The 25,898-nt window shown below is 45.4% G+C and overlaps 1 protein-coding gene across 4 annotated transcripts in view; it reads left to right on the forward strand.

The window, feature by feature from the left end:
* The window catches only part of GTF2IRD1 (GTF2I repeat domain containing 1), a 206,019-nt gene that overhangs the window by 114,829 nt on the left and 65,292 nt on the right, over nucleotides 1–25,898 (forward strand). For all 4 annotated transcript variants that reach the window (XM_051991956.1, XM_051991955.1, XM_051991957.1 and 1 more), the window contains exons 12-19: nucleotides 3,166–3,203; nucleotides 4,572–4,652; nucleotides 5,278–5,367; nucleotides 16,543–16,590; nucleotides 20,269–20,334; nucleotides 21,428–21,611; nucleotides 23,620–23,678; nucleotides 23,976–24,032. In XM_051991956.1, the coding sequence (XP_051847916.1) occupies nucleotides 3,166–3,203; nucleotides 4,572–4,652; nucleotides 5,278–5,367; nucleotides 16,543–16,590; nucleotides 20,269–20,334; nucleotides 21,428–21,611; nucleotides 23,620–23,678; nucleotides 23,976–24,032 (623 nt within the window). The remainder of the gene's footprint in view (nucleotides 1–3,165; nucleotides 3,204–4,571; nucleotides 4,653–5,277; nucleotides 5,368–16,542; nucleotides 16,591–20,268; nucleotides 20,335–21,427; nucleotides 21,612–23,619; nucleotides 23,679–23,975; nucleotides 24,033–25,898) is intronic.

Consider the following 25,898-nt stretch of genomic DNA (forward strand, 5'->3'; position numbering starts at 1 on the left):
AAGACTTATCTTTAGCATTCTATACACCGTGCCAATTAGTTGTCCCTATTATGTACTTTATTAAAAAAAATTGTACATAATAGGAAGTCTCAGTTTTATACATACTTTTTTCTGTTCTATTTTGTAAATGGAAATCTCTTTTTTGATACTCGTTAAATTGGGAATAAAAATCTTAGTAGTTTTTAAATAATAATATTAGGAAGTCTAAAATGAAAAAGGAGATGTGCTTATAAAATATGTGGAGCATCCCCCAAACATATATATATATATATATATATATAGAGAGAGAGAGAGAGAGAGAGACAGACAGACAGACAGACAGACAAAAAGAGAGAGAGAGACAGAGAGACAGAGAGAGATCAAGCCTATTTTCAAGATAGCAGTAAAAAGGGAAGGAATAACTGCTGCTTGAGGTAGATTGGGCAAAGATAATGGCTAATAAAATAAGCCAACTGCATCTTTCCCATCAAGGAAAATGTTCTTCAGACTGGAAAGATTAGAACAAAAATAGGTAAGAGGAAATGAAAACCCAAGATCTGTGAGGAGACGGCAAAGGAGCACACGAGTGCTTTGACTACGGTCAAATTTCCCAGCTTGGAAGAATTATACCAGAGATGGTTTAAAGAGCTGGCCAGCTGTGAGCTTGGAGGTCTGGGTGAAGACAGGAAGGGTTTCATAAAACCAGATATTGAGAGATATTATCTTGATCCTCAAAGAGAGCAAGAAGATGCCTTTATTCAAAGGTTAGATGGTACTGAGACCAATTCCAAGCATAATTCTAAAATGGCGGATTATGTTCTTAGTTCTTATGAGCACTGAGGCAGGGAAGGAAATAGTTTCTAAAAACTAGTATGGCCACCTCATGCCGGATTAACCTTTTGTTTTTTCCATTGTGACAAGATGACTAGATTAAGCAGTGTTGTCTACTTTAAAACTTCTTGTGTGTCTGTACCCCAAAATAGTGATAAATTGATTGATATAAGTCTAGAGCAGGGGTCTTCAAACTTTTTAAATAAGAGACCAGTTCACTGTCCCTCAGACTGTTGGAAGGCCGGACTATAATCAAAACAAAAACTTTGTTTTGTGGGCCTTTAAATAAAGAAACTTCATAGCCCTGGGGGAGGGGGAATAAACATCCTCAGTTGCTGCATCTGGCCCACGGGCCATAGTTTGAGGACCCCTGGTCTAGAGGGAAGTCTTTAGTGATGAGCTCCAAGGCTCTGTTGCCAGGCCCAATCTCTTTTACATTTTTATCAATGAATTCATTGAAGACTTAATAAAAAGGATTTTTAAAACATGAAACAGAGCTGGGAGGGATAAATAAAGGGGTCAGGGACAGTTGGGATCCCAAGGGATTTTAGCAGGTTTCATCTATTAAACTGAAATTTTATAAGCATGAATTTAATTAGTATCCTTTATTTTTTAAAAGAATCTGTTACAAGATAGAGCAGACTTGGTTAAATAACAGTTTGTGTGAAAACTTCTATGGATTTTTGTGGCCTGCAAGTTCATCATGAGTTAGTAAGACTTGATGGCCAAAAAAAGGCAGTTTTAAGATATATGTAGATCAGACTGTTCTTCCACTGGAACCAGACGTCTCCGGAGGGGAAAGCGAGGCAGGTGATCTTGCACGGCTTTTGGTCACTTAAATCTAATTCTCTTGTATCACTTCCCCGACGTCAAGAACAATCTGTAAGATCAGAAGAGGAGCCACTAAATCTCTCAGTGAATAGAATCTGAGTTCAAATTTGGACTCAAGACACTTACTAGCCGTGTGATCCCAGACAAGTCATTTAATCCCTATTGCCTTTAAAAAAAAATCAAATGAGGAAAATGAGGGTCTCATGGCCCTACTCCTGCTGGAGTGTTGTGCTAGAACTGAGGGGCCACGTTGAAGGAATCACATGGACAAGCTAGCAAGTACTGAGGGAGAGGATTTAGAATGGGTGAAAGACTAAAGACTATGTACACAAAACCAGCATGGATTGAAAAGCTGGGCATGGTTAGTTTGGAAAAGACAAGACTTAAGGAAAGACCTGAGAGCTATCTCCAAATATTTAAAGGTTATCCCTGGCTTCTTTTAAGTCTCAGTTAAAATGCCTTTTTCTGTTGTAAACCTTCTCCATCCCCTCTTATTCTGTGATCTCCCCACCATTAATTACTTCCTCTTTATACTGTAATAGTTTGCTTTAAATTTATTTGCTCTTATATTTTCTCCCCAATTCAGTTGTGAGCTCTTTGAAGATAGGGCTTCTTTTTGTAGCCACAGTTCTGTGGCACAGTGCCTGGCAAATAGTAGGCATTTAACCAATGTTTATTGATCGTCATATGGTTCTTCTTGGAGCCTAAATACAGACCATGGGGTACTGGGTGAAAGTTACAGGAGGTACTTTTATTTCAAATCAATTTAATAAGCATTCATTAAACACCAACTGTATCCAAAGTTCTAGAAATACAAAGACAAGAAGGAAATAATACCTGCCTACAAAGCTTATATTCTATTGGGGGCAGGCTGAAGATGATGCAACATGTATGCAGAAAGAAAGAAAGAAAGAAAGAAAGAAAGAAAGAAAGAAAGAAAGAAAGAAAGAAAGAAAGAAAGAAAGAAAGAAAGAAAGAAAGAAAGAAAGAAAGAAAGAAAGAAAGAAAGAAAGAAAGAAAGAAAGAAAATAATTTCTTAAGGAGGGGAGAGAATTAACTGGGAGTTATCTAAGGGAGATAATTTGAGTTGATCATAAATGCAATAGAATATCTTGAGAAATCGCATGAGAAGTTTTCAAAAGGAAAAAATGCTGGATCAGTCTTAGCCATTCTGCATGAAGGGATTAGATTCAGTGATCTCTTAAGATTCTTTTTTGCTCTGACTCTTAAGAGGTTCCAGCTCCAATCTCAGCAAGATTCAGCAGGCAGAGAAAAGGAGGGAAATGGAGATGTAAAGGGGAATACAGCCTGAGCAAAAGCCTGGAGGTGGGAAATGAGCATGACATGGGTGGAGGGCAATGAGGAGGCTGGCCTGGCCAGAGTGAGAGAGAAAGTTAGAGAAGGGCACTGAACCAGAGATTTGTGGGCCCAGAAGGTAAGGCCGGAGAGTTGGTGCTCTGCTGTGTCAGCAAAAGCCTCCTGCACCTGTTTCTCACTGCTGTGCCCTTCATTTCTGTCTCTCAGGTTGGACAAATGCAGCAGATCTGAAGACTGTGAGCCAGGTACGAAGCTGTGACTCCCCTCAAGTGTCCGGGTGGGATGGAGAAGGCTTGGCCTAGGCCAGCATCCCCCGGGAGCACCCTGAGCCCCAGGACCATATCCTTCCCTCCCTCCCTTCCAAGACACTGGCTCCGGTCTGGGGCCTCCTCACCCAGAGCTTCCTCAATGGGGCCTCCTCACCTGGAACCTCTTCACTAGGGTTTTCCCACTCAGAGCCTCCTTACCTGGAACCTCTTCGCCCTTTGCCCTTTCAATATGGAATCTCCTACTTTGCCACTTTATCTACATTTGGAACACATTCTCAGCCTCCAATCATGGCTAAGGCTGGGAAAGGATCCCAAGCAAGACAGGGGAGCTTTAAGTTAGTTCAGATCACCCTAAAGGGCCCAAAGGCTTCAGAAATCTCTCTCTCTCTCTCTCTCTCTCTCTCTCTCTCTCTCTCTCTCTCTCTCTCTCTCTCTGTCTCTCTCTTTCTCTGTCTCTTTCTTTCTCTCTGTGTGCGTCTTTCTCTGTCTCTATCTCTGTCTCTGTCTCTCTCTCTTTCTCTCTGTCTCTCTCTCCTCTCTGTCTCTGTCTCTGTCTCTCTCGTCTTTGGGGACCAGGGCCCAACTTGTCCATGGGTGAGTTCCCAATGTAATATGACAGGAATGGCAGTAGGAAGCAGCAGGAACTGGGCTACAGAGGAAAGGCCATCTAGTCCTGGAATAGGAGGACATGGGTTCCAATGCTCCTTCTAAGACACTGGATAAGCCTTTCCAGACCTCAGCCTCCTGTCCTCTGAAAGGACTGTGGCTGCCTCTGGTCCCAGAGCTCAAGTCCTGCCCCCAGATCTCCTCTGGGAGTGTCTTGAAATTCGTGTCTGAAATTCCTCTTTTTGCCTTCTGTGAAAGGGTCGCACAAAGTGACCCCTAAAGGTCCTGACCCCAATTCTAAGGGGTGAGGCAGGGAAGGCTTCCTCTGACCCCCGGGTCCTTAGCAGAGAGAGCCCTGACCCTGAATGTAAGGAACGGTGGAAAGCTGGAGGGAAGGGGCAGAATTTTGTGTCAGAAACCCAGGAAGGGATCAAGCCCTTCCCCTGACCTTACTACTCGCCTGAGCTTGGCGAGTCCTTTTTCTCTGGGCTCAGTTTCCTCATCTGCACGATAACACTGGACTTTAGGACTTTTAATGTCCCTTCCAAGACTAAGTCACAGGACCCCAGATTTTGGGCTGGACAGAACCACAGAAATAATCTAAAGGGGGAAACTGAGGCTCAAAGAGAGGTGCTTCCCCAGCCAGGAAGTTTCACTGACCAGCTCTTGGGGGCAGCCCCAACTCTCATCACGGGTCCCACATCATCTCCCCATCTGAGCACCCCTTCTTTTCTCCAGGGACCTCAGGGGAGCTGAGCGGACTGAGGCATATCAAAATTGAGCCAGAAGATCTAGACATCATTCAGGTCACTGTCCCAGGTAAGAGAGCAGGGGTTCACTGGGAGCTGGGACTCAGAAGTCAGGGATCTCTGGACCATTTCAGCAGCCACGAAGCCCCAGGGAACAGAGGGAGTTCAGCCCACATGGGTTTGCCCAAACCTGGGGGGCAGGCCGTGGGCACAGAGTAGGGCCTCTAGCTCTCCAGGACGGTTCCCTCCCTCTGCCCGTCAGTCTGGGAAACCCCAAGGCCCTGAGACAGGGCGCACCCCTTCTGTCCCTCAGGCCTCTGGGAAACAAAATCCTGTGATACTTTGCTCCAAGCTGGGCAGCAGGAGGGCCCTGGGCACCACACAGAGAGGGGCCGAGAAAGGGAACGGGGAAGCCACAAATCACTTCCTTGATGGACCCCAAAGTCAGCCTAGCCCAGGGAGGACCCTTCTAGATTGTGCCTCCAAATGGGGCAGTTGCCCTTGGGCTTGTCCTGAGGGCCTGGGGGCAGGGGTGGGGGAGGCACCTAATGGAGAAGGGGGAGAACAAATGTCTTATTAGGGCAGCCCCCTGCAAGGTGACTTAGTGCCCCAAGGGGGCCGCTCTCTCCCAGGCCCCTGGGCAAGGGGAGCAGGAGAGCAGAGGCCACCTTGTCATTTGGGGGGGGTATTTACAGACCCTTCACCCACCTCTGATGAAATGCACGACCCTGTGACCGGGCACCTTCCCCCGGACGAGTCCAGCTACATCCTGGAAGCGATGGAAGGTAAGGAAAAGGGGTGCCCGCCTTTTGGTTGCTTTATTTGTCTGCTTTTTCTTTCTTATGGCTTTTTTCCCTTCTGGTCTGATTTTTCTTGTACAACCTGACAAATATGGAAATATGTTTAAAAAAGCAAAAGGGGGTGCCCAGAGATCCCCACCCCAGCTTAGGGCCATAAACTGTCCCGCTCTTGTGAGGTAAATAGAAGGAATCAACTTTTAAAAGTGATTTTATTGATTTTTAAAACTATTATCTAGATTTCCCCCTTTATCCCTCCCCTTCCTTCCCCAGACCCAGGGCCATCCATTAAAACAAAGAACATTTTTAAGAAGGAAAAAAATCAGCAAGACCAACGAGGGCATCAAAACAAATCTGACTGTATGCCGTTTTCCACGCCCGTGGCCCCCCACCCCGCCTCCAGCTCTGCAGAGGGTTGGGGGAGCGATTTTCTCCCATCCCTTCAGGGCTGGGCCCACTCGGCGTAATTTTGCAAATCCGTCTTCCTGTGCTGGAGTCCTTCCCTTCCCTTTACCTCACTGGAGCTGTTGGGGGCACTTGTCTCTTTGACCTGCCTCCATTTGCATCTTGAAGTCTTCCCAAGCATCTCTATAGCCTTCAGATTTGTTTCTTCCTGTAGTTTTTGAAAAAACCATCATATTATTGTCTTTTCTTTTTATTTCATTTTCATGCCCATCCCTTTCATCCCCGCTGCCGGCACTGGCTGCCCCCTTTTCCCACCTTAGTCACTGAGCCCTCCCTTAGCCCGGCAGGGCTGAACCTGGGATGTCATTGGTGGGAACTCCCAGGTGAGGGATGCTAGTGGTCGCCCTCTCTGCCACATACAGGCTTAGAGACAGGCCCAAAGCACTGAGAGGTCAAGACATTTATCCGGGTCACATGGCCTCGGGGGGTGGGGGGGTGGGGGGGTGGAGAGAAAAGGAAAAGAGACAGAGACAGAGAAGGAGAGAGACAGACAGGGCAGAGGCTGGTGGAGAGACAGATACACATGGAGACAGAGAGACAGACATACAAAGAGACAGACACACACACACAGAGACAGACATGGAGACAGAGAGACAGGACAGAGACTGATGGAGAGACAGACAGACATGGAGACAGAGAGACATAGATAGAAAGACAGACAGGACAGAGACTGATGGAGAGACAGATACACAGAGACAGATGACAGACAAACAGATACACAGAGAGACAGACAGACACACAGAGAGATAGACATACAGACAAACAAAGGCATAGACACACACACACACACACACAGACAAATAGAGACAGATGGACACAGAAATAGACAGAGACACAGACAAATAGACAGACAGACAAATAGACAGACAGACACACAGAGAGATTGCTACAGACAGATGATAGACACACAGAGAGACAGCAGAGACAGACAGAAAGAGACAGAAAGGCAGATGACAGACAGAGACAGACAGAGAATTCAGATCCAAGTCTTCCGGGCTCAAAGGCAGCTGTCAGTCTCATCCGTCTTCCTGCCTTACCAACCCTCCATTATGAGAGAGAAAAAAGTCACTTCTCACAGGCCCAAGCAGCACAGCAGAATGAGCCCATATACCCAGCATCCCACATCCGTGGGCCTCCACCTCCATACTAAGAGGAGGGAGATATGTTTCCACATCTCTTCTACAGCCTGAGAAGGCTGGGATACGCCAGAGCCCGGCCGCTGGCTGCTTTTGAGTGTTTTTTACCATTTGCCATCATCGTGTGAGTTGGGCCCCTACCCCATCTTCCTCATCCCGTGTGAGTTCAAACAATTCTGGAATGACTCTCAACTCTCCATTTTGTCATTTCTTCCAGCCCAACAACATTCCTCTAGATTCCTGTGCCTCAGTTTATCCAATTGTTCCCTGATAGATGGATAACAACCTTATTTCTAGGTTTTTCTCTGGCCAACTCTTTCTAAGAAATTATTTTATTTTCTTCGATTCATTTGTAGTTTTTGAATCTATTCCTCTCCCTCTCCTAGTCAGGAAGCCATAATTAGTAGCAAAGATTTTAAAAGGAAAAAATTAGCTAGCAAAACTAGTTAACCCATTGGCCGTGTCTGACAGGATGTGCGCTATTCCATATCCATAGTCCCCCGCCTGTGGATATGGAGTCCTGCATATGAAGGGAAGAAGGTACGTTTTTGAACTCTTCTCCTGATTAAACTGATCGCTCTCATTACTCAGTACTCTGTTTCCTTCCTTTCTCCTCGCCCTTTACATCGTTGTTACTGTGATATTATTTTCCTGGTTCTACTTAATTTACTTTTCATCGGTTCATTGATGTCTTGCCGTATTGCTCTGGATTTTTCATAAACCATCCTTCCACAGCCAGCTGGGCGGGGCAATGGATAGAGTGCCAGGCCTGACGTCAAATAAACTCAGTTCAAACTCAGTCTTAGTTACTTCCTAGCTGGGCAAGTCATTTAACCTCTGTCTGCCTCAGTTTCCTCATTTGTAAAATAAAAATATTAGCACCTAACTGTAAAATAGGGTTCTCCTGGGGCTTAAGTGAGAAGATATCTTGTTAAGTTCTTTGAGAACCTCAAAGCACCAAACAGATATCCACCATTATTATGATTTCTATGCTTTTTCAAGATAGCAAGAAGTTTCTTTTAATTTTTTTTAGAAATTTTATTTTTAAACATTTATTATTTTGAAGATACTCATTTTTATTATTTATCATTTTTATACATTTCTTATGTATACATTATATATTTTATGTATAAATATATATAAGTATAAGATATTTTTATACATTTATTATTTTAAAGATATTTATTAAGGACACCTTTTATATTCTGTATGAGATTGACTAATAATCAGATGGTTCTGGTAGATGAGGAACTCGGCCTACTCAGTCCACAGCTGTTGACAAGCATTTACTATGTACCCAAGACTCTGAGACGAATATGAAGAAATATAATTCTCAGCCTCTCCTTGGCAACATTTCTAGCAGAAAAGGGCCCCAGGGGTCTTAGTGGACTACAAGCTCCATTTGAGCTCCAAGTTTGATGCTGACATTAAAAAGACTGAAGCCATAATATCTTTGTTATAGAAAGGCAAATGCCCTGGTCAAGAGAAGAACAGGTACCTGGTTCTCTCCTTCCCTGGTCTAGAGTCCTGCATTCAGTTCTGAGCACGTTTTAGGGAGAAACATTGTCAAATCAGTGAGCATCCAGAGCATATTGATGAGGCTTGTGAGAGGACGTGTAACCGTGGAGACAGTGTGGTAGAATGGTCAGAGCTCTCGAATCAGCATCAGAGGGCCTGTGTTCAAATCGTGCCTCTGCTACTATATGAACTTTTCTGCATTGCATGTCTTCTCCAAGACTCAGTTTCCTCATCTGTAAAATTCAGGGAGTGGCCTACATGGCCCCAGAGACCCCATCTAGCTCTATATCCCTGATCCATGACATAAGGATCAATCAAAACAGCTGGAGCCAGAGACATGCCTAGAAGAGACCCCAGAACTTGCTCCAAGCATTCGAAGGGCTGCCACATAGAGAAGGGAGAAGGTTTATTCTGTGTAGCTGCAGATTCCAAACAGGAGACATTAGCAAAAGTGACAGGGAGGCCCATTTGGACCCAAGCATTTCCTAGTGGGGAGAACTTGGCAACAATGGAAACACATGAAGTAGTGAGTTCCTCATTGCTAAAAGGATTCAAGAAATGGCCGGATAACTTCCTCTCAGTAGAGAAGAGAGTCCCAGGGGAGATGTTCAACTAGATGAGCTCACCATCCAGCAAATTCTGCCATTTTATGTTGAATGCCAAATGGGTAGATCTATCAAATGCCTACTGTGTGCTAGGCCCTCTGCTAAGTTCTATTAAAGTATTATCTCATTTGTTCCTTCCTTTGGGAAGAAAGTGCCATTATTTTCTTGATTTTATAGCCAAGGAAACTGAGATAGACGGCAGCAAAGTGACTGGCCCAGGGTCATACAACCAAGAAGTGACAGAGATCTCAATTCTCCATCCAATGCACTAACCTGATGGACAAATGAATGCTCAGTGTTCAGAGAAGGGGATAATCTCTCCTGGGAAGGCCTGGAGCCTAGATTTCGAACTAGATAGGACTTGGCACGTTATTTGCTTGCCATTTTGTATTCCAGATAAGAAACCCAAGGCCCAGAAATTCTTCAAGAAGCAATAGATAGCCTAGGATTTGGAGTCAGGAGGCCTGCGTTCAGATCCCAGCCCTACCACATACGGCTCGTGTGACCTTGGGCCAGGACAGAAAAAGGCCCGATCCCAGAGGTCATTCCATTCCAGATCAGATACGAAGCAGGTCGTCCAAGGTCACACATAAATCCAAAGCAGCATCGGGATTTGAACGCAGGTGCCAGGCAACAAATCCCCGTGCTTTCATAAGAAGGTAGGATTTACCTTCTTAAAGGATTTAAGTTGGGCTCAGATTGCAAAATCAACGAAAATCCCAACAACAACAACTAAAAAAACATGTTTTCTTTGCTTCTTTCCATTGGATTTATAAAAGTCTCAGTGCCCACCAGGACATTTCTGGCGGCCCTAACATCGGGCCCTGCCCAAAGAAGAGGTCGTGTTCAGGCACCCCTAGAAATGCCCATCTATGGGTTCGTTTCATGGCATCCCTTGTAGTAGAACTGGCCTCGGTGGCCATTTGTGCTCAGGGCAAGTGATGGGCCTGGCAAATCCCGGCTTTCCGGTGTCTGTTCAGAAAGTGAGTCCCACCTTCAATCTCTGCTCTCGTCCCGGTCAGCCGAAATCTCCGTCTAAATCTCGTCTTGTTGAAAGCTCATTAATTCTTTGTTTGCAACATCCATCTGTTCCCATGGAAATGGCTGATGACAGAAATTAGTACAATAAAATTAGGACAGTCTCTCATCGGAGGGGGCCCTCCTCTTTACTCCCAACAGGCACTTCATTAAAATAATTAGTGTTCTGTGATCTTACACCTACCTCGCATTTCTCACCCTGCAATGGGGCCGGTTTCTTCCTAAAGCAGAGATCACAGGGTCAGAGACCTAGATTTGCAAAGGACCTCAATGGCCACCTGAAATGACTCTTTGCCCCAGATCTCCCTCCGGCTTCTCCCCCTTTACTTGTGTTGTGTTATGGTGAACAAATCACTCAAATTCTCTGAACCTCACAATGAATGGAATAATAACTGCCACTTATATAGTACCTGGACATTCAGGTGAGCAATGGCTGGAGCACCTGGTCTGGAGTTAGGAAATTCAAATGCAGCCTTAGACAATTATTAGCTGTGTGACCCTGGACAAGTCACTTAATCCCATTTGCCTCAGTTTCTTCATCTGTAAAATGAGCCGGAGCAGTATCTTCAGTATCTTTGTCAAGAAGGTCATGAAGGGTCAGACAGATGAAGATCTATAGAACATACTATGGACCAAATGCTTTGCTAAACACTTTCTAAATATTATTTCATTTGATCCTCACAGAAACTCTTGAGAGGCAGGTGCTGCTATTATCCTCGTTTTATAGTTGAGGAAACTCAGGCAGAGGTTAAGTGGCTTGCCTAGAGTCATAAGGTAAGGGTATTTGGCAGGATTTGAACTCAGATCTTCCTGACAGTAGGTCAAGCATTCTAATCACTGGGCCACCTAAAATAATATTACTTGCTCAGCCCATAGGATTATTGTTTTTTTAATTGTTGTTGTTGTTTTTTGGTTTTTTTTTGCTGAGGCATTTGGGGTTAAGTGACTTGCCCACGGTCACACAACTAGGAAGTATTAAGTGCCTGAAATCAGATTTGAACTCAGGTCTTACTGATTTCAGGATTGGTGCTCTATCTACTGCACCACCTAGCTGCCCCTCATAGGATTATTGTTAAGTTCGAATAGCCTACGGTCTGTAAACCTTCAAGGGCTTTATAAATGTCAATTATTATTATTTTTCCATTCTTATTATTTGAAAATGCAATGAAATATGTGGGATACAGTATGGGGGCTTTAATATCTGGAAGACCTGAGTTCAAATGTGACATTTCCAGCTACATGACCACAGTCAAGCCTTGGGCCTCAGTTTCCTAATCCGTAAAGTGAGGGGGAACTCACTTCCTCTGAGATCCCTTTAAGCCCCAGATCTATAATCCTGTGATCCTTTGATCCTACTCTTTTTTTTTTTCATTTTAAAGCTTTTTATTTTCAAAACATATGCATAGTTTTCAACACTGACCCTTGCAAAAGCTTGTGTTCCAGATTTTTCTCCCTCCTTTCCCTCCACCCCCTCCTCTAGACGTCAAATAATTCGAGATATGTTAAACATGCCTAATTTTTCTATACATATTTCCGTAATTATCTCGCTGCACAAGAAAAATCAGTTGATGCTACGGTTGTGTTCTATTTTCAGCCCCAAGGAAAGGTCTGAGGTTGTAGGACTTCTCTGTTTCCCCTCTGTGCGCCCCTTTCCCCTAAGCTCACCCTCTTCCTACCTTCCCTCGTTCTGTGAAGGCCGCCACCCTCCTCCCAATCTCCTGGACTCCCACTTTGGGACCATCTTTAACTGTTCCCTCTCAAACACCTTTCTATATTTAGTCAATTAGCTCAGCTAATTAATTCTGCCTCCACAGTGTTTTTAGCATCTAGCCTTTTCTTTCCATCCAATCGGCCTTTCCGTAAGCATTTAGGAAGCTCTTTCTGTGTGCCAGGCCCTGGGCTAAGCCTTGGGGCCGTCAAGAAAGGTATAGACAGTCCCTGCCCTCTGGAAACTTAGATTCTAAAGGAGCAGATAGCATGCGAGTTCTTAGGGACATGCGCGATATCTCCATGTAACTGGAGTATAGAAGGGGAGATCTGGGCCAAGTCTTGAAAGAAGTCAGGAAACATAAAGGGCAGACGTGTAGGGGCAGAGAGAAATGGAGGCAGGGAGAGGGTACAGCCAGTGCAAAGGCATGAACTGCCCTGGGAAAGGAAATACTAACGGGCACTGTGACTGGATTGAAGAATTCATGGAGGCTTTTCAGTCTGAGAGGCAGGTGGAAAGGTAGCAAGGGGTCAAGTTATACCTAAAGAACTTCAAATTTGTTATTATTCCATCATATTCGACTCTTCGTGACCCCATTAGGAGTTTTCTTGGCAAAGATACTGGAGTAGTTTGTTGCCATTTCCTTCTCCAGCTCATTTGACAGATGAGGAAACTGAGGCAAATAAGGTAAAGTGACTTGCCCAGAGTCACACAACTAGGAAATATCTGAGGCTTCCTCCAGGTCAGACACACTATCTACTACACCATTAGTGTCCATAGTCATCTCTACCCACTAATAATCAGCTTTGTATGTCATTTGGGACTGCAACTGCAACTCCTTTGATTTTTAAAAACATTATTGTTCCATTCTCTTTTGCCTTTTTAGTGCTTACAGAATAGTCATATGTGATATAAATTTCCTTTCATTTGCATTTAAAGGTCTTTTCTGTCTTGTTGAAGAATTTATTGTTCATCGCTGGAATCGGTAAATTTAGCCCCGACGTGTCTTAGAGTTTGATGCACGGGGATCGGGAGAACAGTAATTTGTTTTTTTCCGATGACGATCTGTGTATTCTTATGATTGGTCCTTTGTTTTCTATAGTCAGAAGTTGGGGGGCAATTTTCTCGTATTATTTCCTGCCGTGTAGCCTTCAGAGTTTTTTGATTTGTCATGTTCTTCTGGGAGATCTGTGATCCTTAAATTGTCTTTGTGCATCCTGTTTTCTAGGTCAATTGCTTTTGCTTGAATAGAAATCGTGTTCTTTAGACATCATCGCCTTATTCTTCTCTTCTGCCTGCTTTTCCTACAATTTGGTATTTTTATATTCAGCCTATTATTCTCCCTTTTGATTCTTTGGAGAAACTCCACCACTTTAAAGTCGTCTTTCTAATATGCTAATTGTGTACACGGGGAAAACGATTAGATTCTGACAGTTGTTCCTTTGTAACTTCTATTCTCGTGGTTTTCGTTTCTCGTTTGAACCATCCTGGAATATCTTCTGATTTCTCCATGCTCTTTTGAGATTTCACTGGGCTCAATATTTCATCAGGAATTGATTCAATTCATTTGTCTTGTAATATTTGTTAAGAGAGCTTTGTAATCTCTCCGAGGATTTCGTACTTACCCTTCCTTCTAATTTTAGCATCTTCTCTGTTGATTTATCAACTTGGATTCTAGATTTTTAATTGAATTTTCTTCCTCTTGAAATCTCTGGCATTTCAGCCTATTCTACTCATATTCCCTCGTCATTTATTTTCTAACTCCTCCCCCTTTGATGGTGGCTACATCTGAGGGATCGGGCTGTATAATCGTCTCATCCTCCTCCCATGGTGGGGGATTTGCTTTTCATTGGCCTTATTCGCTGCCCCAAATGTTTTCCGAGGCTACAGACCTAACCCCAGATATATTTTATTCCTCTTTCCTTCAGGTTTTCGCACTGACCCTGTCCCAGTTTTAGGATTTTTTTTTTTTTAAATCCTTTCCTTATTTGGCTGGGCTGAATCAGCTTCTACTTTTTGCAGGATTAGGGGAGTGAGAGAAGAGTGTTCTGGACAAACTCTCTATAGTTTCCAGCCAGAAGAAAGCCTGGTTCTTAAATAAAAGAATCCCCTTTCCTTCTCACAAGGCACAGAATTAGTGTCTCCCATTCATTGCGATGAAAATAGGGGTAGAAATGGAGAGAGGAGATAGAATAGACCGGCAAAGAGGGAAATCCAAGTGTGAGTTCAAGGGACAAATCCACCCGTGCTCTGGTTTTGTGATTGGTGATGAAAAGGTGCTAAGTTACTGTGTTAAAAATTAATGTTGTCTAGTATTAATCCATAAGGCTTTTTACCTTCTTGGGTTTCTCATTTTCTTGTTTTATGGATTCAGCTATAATTCATCTTTCCATATCTGACACATCATTCTTCTTCGAGGGGGTGGGGAAGTAGAGAGTAGAGATTGGGGAAAATGGCTGTTCTTCCTTGGTTACGTGACCCAGAAGTCTGTCACAATAAGCTTTCTGGTTGGCTCATCTGATTCTAGTTTCTCCCCTCTCAATCTACCCTCTACTCACCTGCCAAAACAAGAGATGCTGAAAGCCCAAGTACGTATGTCACTCTCCTTCTCAAGGCAGCTCGGGCACACCTGGGATTGAAGTCAGAAAGACCTGAATTCGAATCAAGTCTGAAAGAATTAAAAGCTATGTGATCTTGGGCAAGTCACTTAACTTCTGCCTGCCTCAGTTTCCTCAAATGTAAAATGAAGACTATAGGAGCACCTACCCTACAAGAAAGTTGTAAAAATCAAATGAGATAGTATTTATAAAGTGCTTTGCATACTGTCTAGGAGACAGTAGGTATTTGATAAACGCCTGTTTCTTTCCTTCCTTCTCCTTCCTACTTTCCTGCTCAATAAACTCCAGCATCTCTGTTTCCCTCTGGGATTGAATACAAACTGCTCTGCTTGGAATTTAAAGCCTCTCACCGTCTGGCTCCAGCCTGCTTTTCCAGGCTCTCCCACATTAATCCTGGTCACACACTCCATGTTGCAGCTAAGCCGCGGGCTGGCTGGTTTCTTGGACGCAGCATTCCATCCCCTATCCGTGCGCCGTGTCTGGAATGCACTCCCTCCTCGCCTCTGCCCCTTGGAACGTTTAGCTTCCTTTAAGGCTCACCCCAAATGCTAACCAGCTCTTCTCTGAGGCCTTTCGAGAGTTCTCCTAATTGCTGGAGCACCCCAAAAATGACTTGGTTTTTACATGATATACATTTTGTATTTGCTTCTCTATGTATGTGTTACTTTCCCCACTCTGGCCCTGCCTCCAGGAGAATGTCAGCTCTATTTTTATTTGTATCCTCAGCACACATAGTACACTTGAGGAAGGAAGGAAGGAAGGAAGGAAGGAAGGAAGGAAGGAAGGAAGGAAGGAAGGAAGGAAGGAAGGAAGGAGGAAAGGAGGGAAGGAGAGAAGGAAGGAAGCAAGGAAGGAGGGAGGGAGGGAGGAGGAAAAGAATGTGGGAAGGAAGGGAAGGAAGAAGAAAGAGACAAAGAAAGAAAAAGAGCGAGAGAGAAAAGGAAGAAAGAAAGAAATAGTGGAGGGAAGGAAGGAAGGAGGAAGGAAGGAAGGAAGAAAGAAAGAAGGAAGGAAGAAAAAAGGAAAGAAGGAAGGAAAAATAGAAATAATGAAAGAGAGGAAGGAAAGAGGAAGGAAGGAAAAAAGGAAAGAAGGAAGGAAAAATAGGAATAATGAAAGAGGAAGGAAAGAAGAAAAAAGAGGAATAAAGAAAGGAGAGAGGAAGTAAGGAAGAAAAGAAGAAAGAAAGAAGGAAGGAAAAATAGGAATAATGAAAGGAGAGAGGAAGAAAAGAAGGAAGGAAGGAAAAAAATGAATGTTAGACTTCAGGCATATTCCTTCCTTCTTCAGACTTATCTAAGCTAATTTGTCACAGGAGCTGAAAGGGATCTCAGAGGCCATCTACTCCAACCAGCTCCTCTTACAGATGGGGAAATTGAGACCCAGAGAGGTCACATAACATAAAATCATTGGACCACCTAGAGGTAGAACAGACCTTTGAGGCCATCTAGTCCAACCATCTCATTTTCCAGATAAGGAAATGGAGGCCACAATGGTTATGTAAAAAAGGGAAGGTATAACTCAAGTCCCCTGAAGCCCAAATTAAGTACTTGTTCTTCCCTCCACCTGCAGAGCGTTGTAGTCTCTGTTGGATTATGTCACTGTACTGGTATGTTTTACTGAGCTGATTTATGCGCATGGGCACGCGCGCACACACGCACGCACAATATTTTTTGTTTTTTGTACCTAGCAAGGTGAGGAGAAATATATTTGGAAATAAAGAGAATATAAAGCAAGAATATTAAAATAGCGAGAGTAGCAAAACTAAGAAAATGTCCCAAACTGTGGGCATTCTGCTCATTCCATTATATCCAGCTACCTAGAAATAATCAGGTAGTTATACTAAAAATCAGCAGCAGGTCCATTTTACAGATGGGAATCCAAGGCATAAAGCAATTCCTCAGCTTGGGATCTTTGGAGCTAGTGGCTGAGATGAGTTGTCCCCCAGCTCCCTTATCTCCTCATTCCTCTTGTGGATCCCTTTTTGATATTTTGTATTGGCTGGAATTTGGTGGGGCTGGGGAAGGGGGGAGGGAGGAATGATGCTTATGAGGTTCTCTCTGCTCCCCTTTCAGATAAAGGGCACAATGAGGACCCTCGGCATGAAGAGAAGCAGGTGGAAGGTAAAAAGCTGAGGGAAAGGGGCAAGGGATAGAGCAATCAGGAATCTCATTTGCCCCTAGCCCCCATCTGTCTCTGTTGTCTGTGTCTCAGTCCCCTCTCCCTCCACCATGTCTGTCTTCCTGTTTCCCATTCTACCATACTTTCCATGATCATGGTTCTATACTATATTCACGTGTACATGGCTTAACGTAGGGTAGAAGCAGCGATATCTCCAACCATGGACAGGGTTGGGAATACAGGGGGATGGAAGGTTGGCCATCAGGAGGGCTGGACACCGGTGGGCAGAATTTTTCTAGCCAAGGCCAAGGATTTGCCGTTTTTCTAACGGCAATGAAAAATGGGCTTGAAAGGCTCGAGCTGAATCGGGTCAGAGGTCAGCTTGGTTCAGTTTAGTAATTGGACTTGCAAACAGGCAGCACTGGAACCACAGTGAATAGACATCCAAGAACTTCAGTTGTCTTTGTGTTTCTAAAAACAGATCTGGTGAGATTCCGGAGTGTGAACTTATTCCATAGATGTGCCCGTGTTAGTTTTCCAGAGTTTTGGGTTAAAGTAATTAGAGTGCCCAGGAACAAAAGAGCAAGATCTCCAGGAAAATTAGGAAGAGAATAGGAATGAAAGGAACCTCAGCAGGGCCAGATCCTCCACTGTGCTCTTAAAGGATTATCATCAAAAGTATTTGTCAGTGGTTAAAAACCAATTTTTAAAATCCATCAAATAGATTAGTTAAATAAGACCTAAGGAAAATTCCAACTCAGAGCCACAATAACCCAAAGATACCTATTACTAGGAGAAGAACTTTTTAATTCAAAAATTCGGGGGAAATTAGAAATCAATATGGTGGAAAGTAAGCTCCAAATGTATACATGATTTAAATGCAATTATATCCACATAACAACTCCAGGTGGTAGATGCTGTTATTATTCCCATTTTACAGATGAGAAAATGGAGGCAGGCAAAAATTAAGTGACATGGCCAGAATCGCAGAGGTAATGAGTATCTACAAGCAGATTTGAACTTGGGTCTTTCTCACTCCAGGTCATCACTTTCCTTACTGTGCTACCTAGTTATAAAGAATCATATCACAGGGGCAGCTAGATGCCACAGGGGATAGAGCCCCAGAACTGAAGTCAGGAGGACCTGAGTTTAAATCTGGCCTCAGATACTTAACATTTCCTAGCTGTGTGACCCTGGGCAAGTCACTTAGCCTCAATTGCCTCAGCAAAAAAAAAAAAAAAAAAAGAATCATATCATAAAATACATGTCAAAGCACTGATCTTTGTAGTATTGTTTATTTTAGGTGCAAAAGGAACCTTAGAAATCAACCAGTCTAACCTTCTCATTTTTACAGATGAGAAATCCAGTCCAGAGAGTTTGTATCCTGCACAGGGTCATACAGATAGTCAATAGCAGGCGTGATCCCAGGAGCTCTGGCTCCAAATCTGGGTCTCTATCCACTAAACCATGCAGACCCTAACAATCCCTGAGCTGACTCCCTGAGGATCATCTCCCAGGGCATCCTGGGATTTATTTAGCAACCAGCTCTCTGAAAAATATATACAGTGCTCACTTTTAAGGTTAATTTGAACCGTTAACTTTCTCAAGGCTAAAAATCAACAGAACAATAAACCAAGCCCCCATTTATAGTCTGCTGATTTCTAGAGAGTAAATTCTCATACAGAACATTTAACAACCAGCTCTCATGAGCTGATACAATTCCTAGCTCTTTCCCTTTTCCATTTTCCCTAAGGATTCCCTCCGGGGATGCAACAGGGTCGGGGAGAATCATGGGGGGATGTTGGGCAGAGAGATAGTTATAGAAATGAAAAGGCAGAGAAAAAGGCCATTCTCCAAAGAGAGCCGAAGCAGAGATCCACCATCTCACCCAGCTCCTCTCTGTTATTTCTGTCTGGAGGGAAGGAAAAAACCAGGAGGGAGATGTAAAGGCTAGCACCCACCGGAGTCTCAGCTTGGGGACTTGAACCCAAAAGAAAGCTTCCAAGTTTTCCATGGAGAAAGGACACAGAGGAGAGGTGGAGATGGATGGGGACAGAAATCTCAAGCCAAAGAACAGTGACTGTTTGGCCTTAAGACCCTAAGAAAGACTCACCAGCCAGCTGAGGCAACTGAATGGATCTGAGGCTTTATTAAAGGAAGCTGGGTGGTTCAGTGGTGGAGCGCTGGACTGGCATCAGAAATACCTAGCAATCCTCAGATGCTTACTAAGTGTGTAATCCTGATTCTGTGCCTCAGTTTCCCAGCCTGTAAAATGAGGGAGATTAGACTTTGAAGAGCTCCATGGTCCAGAGGGACAATTGGAACACCAAGGGGTGCCTCCCACCCCATCCAACCCAGGACAGATGATCCAAGGAAGAAATCACCCCCAAAATGAACCCAGCTGTGTCCTTCCCCAGAATGGGTTCCATGTGCCTCCCTCTTCTCCCTTCTCTCAGCTCCCTTTCCCATCATGCTCATGTTGGGCAAGGCTGAAGAGCCCAAAGCTTAGAGCAGGGGTTAGGTCTTGGTCAGGGGGCTCAGGGCTACCCAAGTCGGCATCATTGATAGGGGGTTGGGGCCAATGGTTGGAGGCAGTGCAGAGTCCACTGTCCCTCCCCACTTTCACTACTCTAGAACTCGGATGGGAAGCCTGTTAGTCAGTGCATTCATGAAAAATACCAAGACTTCTCGCTTTTAAGAACTCACTTTTCCATGAATATTTATGGTGTTCTACATAGATCATGTCATTCGTTCCCATAAAAGTCCTGTGAGATGAGGGCTATTGTTATTCCATTCTTACAGCCAAGGAAACTGAGGCTCGTGCAGGTTAAAGGATTCTTTTTGGCCGAAATGAGATTTGGACTCACTAAAGTTAAGTCCACTAAACCACCTGATTTTCACACTCCCGAGGAAGACTTCTTCTTCCTGTCTTCTTCAGGGAAAATGGCACAGTCTCCCAACTTTCTGTACCAGGCGCCCACACACACCCACGCACCCTTTTTGAACTTTTCTCAGCGTTTTTTACTGCTCTTAACAACTGGAAAATAAAGTGTGTAAAAATAACCAAAGAGACGAAGGTAAAAAATCCTCAGCACTTTAAAAAGCCATTTCCCCGCATCCTTCCCAGTCTACACTGGGGCTAATCAGGCCTCCCTTAACTTCTTAGCTTCTTTCAGGGCCCCTCTTATAAGTAACCGAAATCCGTGTCAAACCCCATCTCTGTGAGACCCTGGCTGGCCAGGTCACATCCCATTTGGGGGCCTCAGTTTGTCAAATCCAGGGCCTCGGGGGTCCCTAGGGTCATACTGGCCAGCCCTGCCCAATGCCCCTGCACCTCCTGGCGGAACCCCCTCCTTTAGCCACATTACCCCAGCTGTCACTATTCTCCCAGACTCGAGGGGCAGTGGTAAAGAGGGGTGGGCCCAAGCTCAGATCCCACCACAGGTACCACTAAAATGGGCAAATTCTTTAACTTCTCTGTGCCTCAGTTTCCTCAGCTGTAAAACTGGGGTAATAATAGCTGCCTCTGATTTATCAATCAATCAAAACAAAGAGAGAGGGGAAAAGGGAATAAAGAGTAACCCCTCCCCCAAATATATGTGTGTAGTGTGTCTTCCTCCCTGGGGGAGAGGAAATTAAACAGCTTATTTATCTTGCCTGGGAAATGGGCTGTCTTTCAGATGGTATTGGTGACGTCATCCGACATCTCCGGAAGCAAGTGGAGACGCTCTTTAACACACGATATGGTAAATGGTGGCTTGGGGACTAGGAGGGCGCTGACAGGGGCGCGGGCTCTGATCACCAGCCATTCCATCTTTCAGAGTAGCCCATGCTAGGGTCCCTGCTGACTTTCAGGTGCCATGGTTGCCGTGGGTATTTGTTAATGCATTTATTAAGCACCTACTATATGCCAGGCACTCTACCAAGCGGTGAGGAGACAAAAAAGGAGGCAAAAGAATGGTTCTTGCCCTCAAGGAGATCACCATTCCATGGGGAAAGTCAGCAGTCACTGCCCTTGGACACAGAATCATCAAGGTCCGGGGTTCTGAATCTAGAGGCATTTATTAAATGCTTACCATTATGGAAGCAAAGAAAGGCAAGCCGAGTTCCTGCCCTCAAGGAGCTTGCATGTTAATAAGAGGAAAATATTGTCCACACATAATGTGAATTACTGGGAACATCCAGGGAGAGAAGAAAGGCAGCTTGGGAATGGAAGGCATTATTCCGGATCTCTCTGTCCAAGACCTCGGGCAGCTTAAAGCATAGTCTGACTTTCCGCCCATTGGACCTGACACTGTAGTACATAGAGACGACAGGAGAAGAGAGCCGGGTAGCCAGGAACCCCCACACAAGTTGTCTCATCTGAAGTATTCTTTTCTCTCAAAATCAATCGAGAAGCATTTATTAAACTCCTACTGTATGCCAGCCACTGTGCTAAGGTCTGGTGATACAAAAGGAGGCGACAGACAGTCCTGCCTTCAAGAAGCTTCCAATCTAATGTAGGAGACAACATACAAATAAATACGCACAAAGCAAGTAGCGTCCAGGGTAAATAGGAGGCAATTAGCAGAGGGCTTGGGGAGGGCTTCCTGGAGAAGGGATTTTAAAGGAATTCAGGAGGGTCCGTTGTCAGGGAGTAAAGAAAGGGGAGAAAGCATTTTCCCGCCGACCTGTCAGCCACAGAATTGGGCCAGATCAGAGGCCCGGGCCCTCCCTGATTTTCTGCGTCACCCGGAGGCAGCCTCAGGAGAAAGGTGCCCCCGTGGCAGCAGTTTGCTGCCTCCAGACCGGTCTCCCCCAGAGGCCGCGCTGTGCTAACGAGAATCCTCGTCCTTTCAGCCAAAGCCATCGGCATTTCGGAGCCAGTCAAAGTCCCCTACTCCAAATTCCTGATGTACCCAGAGGAACTCTTTGTGGTGGGGCTGCCCGAGGGCATCTCGCTTCGGAGGCCTAACTGCTTCGGGATTGCCAAGCTCCGGAAAATCCTGGAGGCCAGCAGCAGCATCCACTTTGTCATTAAGAGGTAAGGAAGGATGGAGCCGTGCCCTCTGGACCCCGGGCCGAGGTCTGTGCTGGGCCCCCGTGGTCGTGTTGTGGGTGACAGGACGGGGGCTGGCTTCGAGTCAAGGAGACGTGGATTCAAAACCTGCCTCTGGTGCATCGACCCCCAAAAAAGGAGAGGGAAGGAAAGAGTAGCCCCCGTGCTGAGCCGGCGACCCAGCTCCAGGCTGTAGTTTGAACGGGGACAGAAGGGCTGGCGCTCAGGCAGAAGGGCGTCCATTCAGGTTCCTGGGGCTTATATTTGAATCAGGCTGCAGCTGGACCGTGAGCCGCTGGTATCTGGACCGAAGGGGGATGCAGCCGGGGCAGGGGCGATAAAATGGGGAAGATCCGGGGCCTTGCTCGGCTCTGCCACCGACTCATGTGTGATCTTGAACCAGTCACCATTATTACCAATCGCCTTTGTCATTTGTAAAGTAGGGAAATTATCCCCGCCCAGCCTGACTCACAGAGCTGTCGGGAGGTGCCGCGGCAGGGGGTGAAAGCTCCCCGGGAGGTACATCATGTACATGATATAGGCTCTGGCTCTGGTGGGAGAAGATGGTGCCCACCCTGTTTGACCGTGGATGCCCAAGTGGCTCTTCTGGCAGAGAGAGCAGTGGGTCTGCCCCGACCTGTCCTTGATTCCCATGAGGGCGGTTTATTCTCGTGAGGCCAGGACCAGGAATGGGGAGAGCAGGTTTGGGGTCCACGGGGAGCCCCCGTAAGGGGAGGCAGGGCTTGATCTGCTCGCCGGTTGCTGGGCTCAGGATCCCGTCTCTGGCCAGACTCGGAGCTCAGGGAAAGAGTAGGGTCAGTCTGTAGTCAGTCTGAGGGTATTCAGGGCCAAGCCTCCAGTGAGGGTTACAGCTCAGGCTGGGAAGCAGTTCATGGAGTTGTGTGTGCTATTATAGCTCTCCTGCCCCAAAGGGTCCCACCCCGTCCTCCCCCCAAAGTCCACGGGCCTGTGCAATAGCAGAGGGACCCACCAGGGAAAGGAGCTGTTCCCTGTGCAAGCACAGACATCGCAGTGCCAGCTTGGAGAGCGGGGCTCGTGCCCTCGTCACCCGGCGCTGATAAGCTCTCCTTCCTCACACATCCACAAGCACACAAACGTGTTCACACTCACACATACACACTCAAAAACAAACCTACCTGTGGTGTCTTACACACGTATATTCACACACGTATATATAAGCTCAGTGAAAACAGGGACTGCATCCTACATAAACCTTATTCAAAGATATTTAATTATTATTGGCTTGAATTGAACTTGGATTAACCTTGGTTTGGTTTTATCATCCGACATCTTTCAGCGTAATGGTTGGAAGGGCAGGTAGGTGGTACCTGAGCACTGCCCTGGGTCAAGAGAATCTGAGTTCTAATGCGGCCTCGGATACTTGATATGTGCTAACTGTGTGACCTTGGACAAGTCACTTAACTCTGTTTGCCTGGCCAAAAAAAAAAAAAATAGTTTGATATGATTAAAAAACTGAATCATATTAAGTCATTTACCCAGAGAGAGAAAAAGGCTCAAAAGGGAAGCAGGGACAGCATAAAGCAAGATAGAATTACCCCAAATGCCGCCATATTGTTGATTGTCCATTTGCCATCTGAAAACAATATCTCAGAGCTCCCTGAGGGCAGGGGATATGACTTTGGGCCTTTTTTATTCTCCTCTTTGTCTCGGGTCTTTCTCAGGTCCCCACAAATGGACTTGAATCCTTTGGACCCATAGAATACTAGAGGTGAGGGGTCCTTAGAGATCCCTCAGTTTTACAAAGGAGACAGACCTGGTGAGAGGAAATATGTTGTCCAGATCACAAAGCGAGTCGTTGGCTGAGCCAGGGCCAGAAGACACAGGGCCGGAATTTTGTTTCCCATTCTCTCCCCCAATGCCTTCATTCTGAGAAGTGGGGGAGGGGGGGAGGACCCAGAACAAAGTGGCAAAGGCCGTCCCCTCTGACCTCCTGCTTTGTGGTATTTTACAGACCCGAGCTCCTTGCTGAAGGAATCAAAGACGCAGCCACCGACAGCCCCGGGGCGCTAGGTAGGATTCTGGACCTGGCAAACTGCAAAGATGTCACGTATTACAGCAGAAGGTTTCGGCTTCCTGCTTTCAGACCGGACCTCTTAGGACCTGCTCCCGCATGCATCCTCTCTCCATAGGAATCCCCCCTTCGTCCTTCCCAGCAGCCCTCTCTGATTCCCTTCCCCTCCTCTCTTCTGTTTCCTCCTTTCTTTATCTTCTCCCCTTGTCGTCATCCTTCTCTCCTTTCATGAACATGTTTTGTCTTCATTATTGCCCTAATTCTTTTTCACGTGACTCTTCTGTTTTCACCTTTAGAGAGAGATTCTGGGGACTCCCTGGTGGACGAGACTGTAAAAAGACAGGGGTTTCAAGGTAAGGGGCTTGCTTGGGAAAGGGCCATAGGGACCTTTACAAGCCTCCATCGGCTCCAAGGGCACGGGGGCACTGGCACGGGGCTCTGGGACTCAGGGGAGGCAACTTGCGTCAGCCAAGTCATCGGCCTGGGAGCCGGGCTTGAGTGACCGCAGGGTGGGAGAGGCCTGATGGCCTGCCAGTGGCGGGCTGGCAGAGAGCGGGGCCCGCTGGCTCAGTCCTCCTGGCATAGCTTACACTCTCAGGAGTGTAAGTGCACACATGTGTACCTGTGTGAGTGTGCAGATGTGTGCCCAAATCAAGGTGCCAAACCTCGAACTTGGAGATTCAAAACCTCTTCTCAGGGGCTCTGTGAATCTGGACAGAAAAAAAAAAAAAAATGACATTTGTTTTCATCAACTCCCAACTAAAACTTAGTGTTCTCTTCAGTTACTTAAATATGTCCTGAGACGAGGTTCACAGGTTTCCTTAGACTGTTGGGGCGGGGGAGGGTCCATGGCACAAGCAGAGGGGAAGAATTCTGCTGTGGGGGAAGAAAGACTCACTTACCATCAACGGACCTGGTGCAAATCCCATCTATATTATTATATGACCTGAAGCCAAAGTCACTGAACTTCTTTAAGCCTCAGTTTCCTCATCTGTAAAATGGGATGGTTGGCTTAAGTGGTCTCCACGGTCCCCTCCAGCTCAGGTTAATGATCTGATGACCATGGCCAGGTCATCTTTTTTCCCTGAGCCTCAGTCTTTCCCTTATGATATTAAGGATTTGGACTAGACGGCTTCTGAGGTCATTTCCTGCTCTAAATTGGTGATCTCACAGATAAAACCTTCCTCAAATGGTCATCTCTAAGTATTTTAAAAGTTATAATGTGAGAAAGTTTGAATACTGCTTGATTCTCATGATCGATCTTGACCCTAAAAAAAGAGGGTACAAGGAGGCTCCTCCCTCCCTTCTCTGCAGAGGTGAAGGACTATGAGGGTGGAGCACCACTTGTATTGACATTCTCGGTTAATAGTTTGTTGTTCAGTCATTTTTTCAGTCCTGTCCAACCTTCGTGGCCCCATTTGGGGTTTTCTTGGCAGAGATACTGGGGTAGTTTGCCATTCCCTTATCCAGCTTATTTTTCAGATGAGGAAACTGAGGCAGACAGGATTAAGTGACTTGCCTAGGCTCACACAGCTAACACGTGTCTGAGGTTGGATTTGAACTCAGGAAGATGAGTCTTCCTGACTCCCAGCCTAGTGTTCTATCAACTATGGCGCCACCTAGCTGCCCCAGGTTGATGGTTAATTTTCCCAAAGTAGAGTTTGTTTTTGTTTTTATGTCTTTCTATTTCTTTTGTTTTCCTCATGATTAGCGATTTCTCTCTGGATGAAGGAGGGGAAAGAATCTATTGGGAAATTAAGATGATTTAAAAAAAAAAGATATAATTTACAAACTTGTTTTAAAAAAATTTACAAGACTTATTCTGCTTGGCTCCAGAGACAGAGCCAGGATCACCAGAGAGAAATTGCAGGGAGGCAGATTTTGGTTTGAAGTCAGGAACAACATTAGAATTCTCCCAGAATACAAGAGATTAACCAAGGAGGTTTCTGGTTTCCTCCTCCCTTGGAGGTCTTCAGACAAAGGCTGGATAGCTGCATATTAAGTTTAGTATAATCATTGGTTGGCCACGAAGATCCCTCTTGTCTTAGAAATTATGAGATTACTGGGTTCGTCCTCATCCCGATGTGGAAATAACCCCAAGTTCTTGAAGACTATACCGAGGTCACACCAAACTCGGCTAGATTGTACTAGCCATGCTGGCAAGGTTTAAACTTTTTCTACTCACGACCCCTTTTCACCTAAGAAATTTTCATACCATC

This window comes from Antechinus flavipes, chromosome 4 (genome assembly GCF_016432865.1).
Source record: "Antechinus flavipes isolate AdamAnt ecotype Samford, QLD, Australia chromosome 4, AdamAnt_v2, whole genome shotgun sequence".
NCBI lineage: Eukaryota > Metazoa > Chordata > Mammalia > Dasyuromorphia > Dasyuridae > Antechinus > Antechinus flavipes.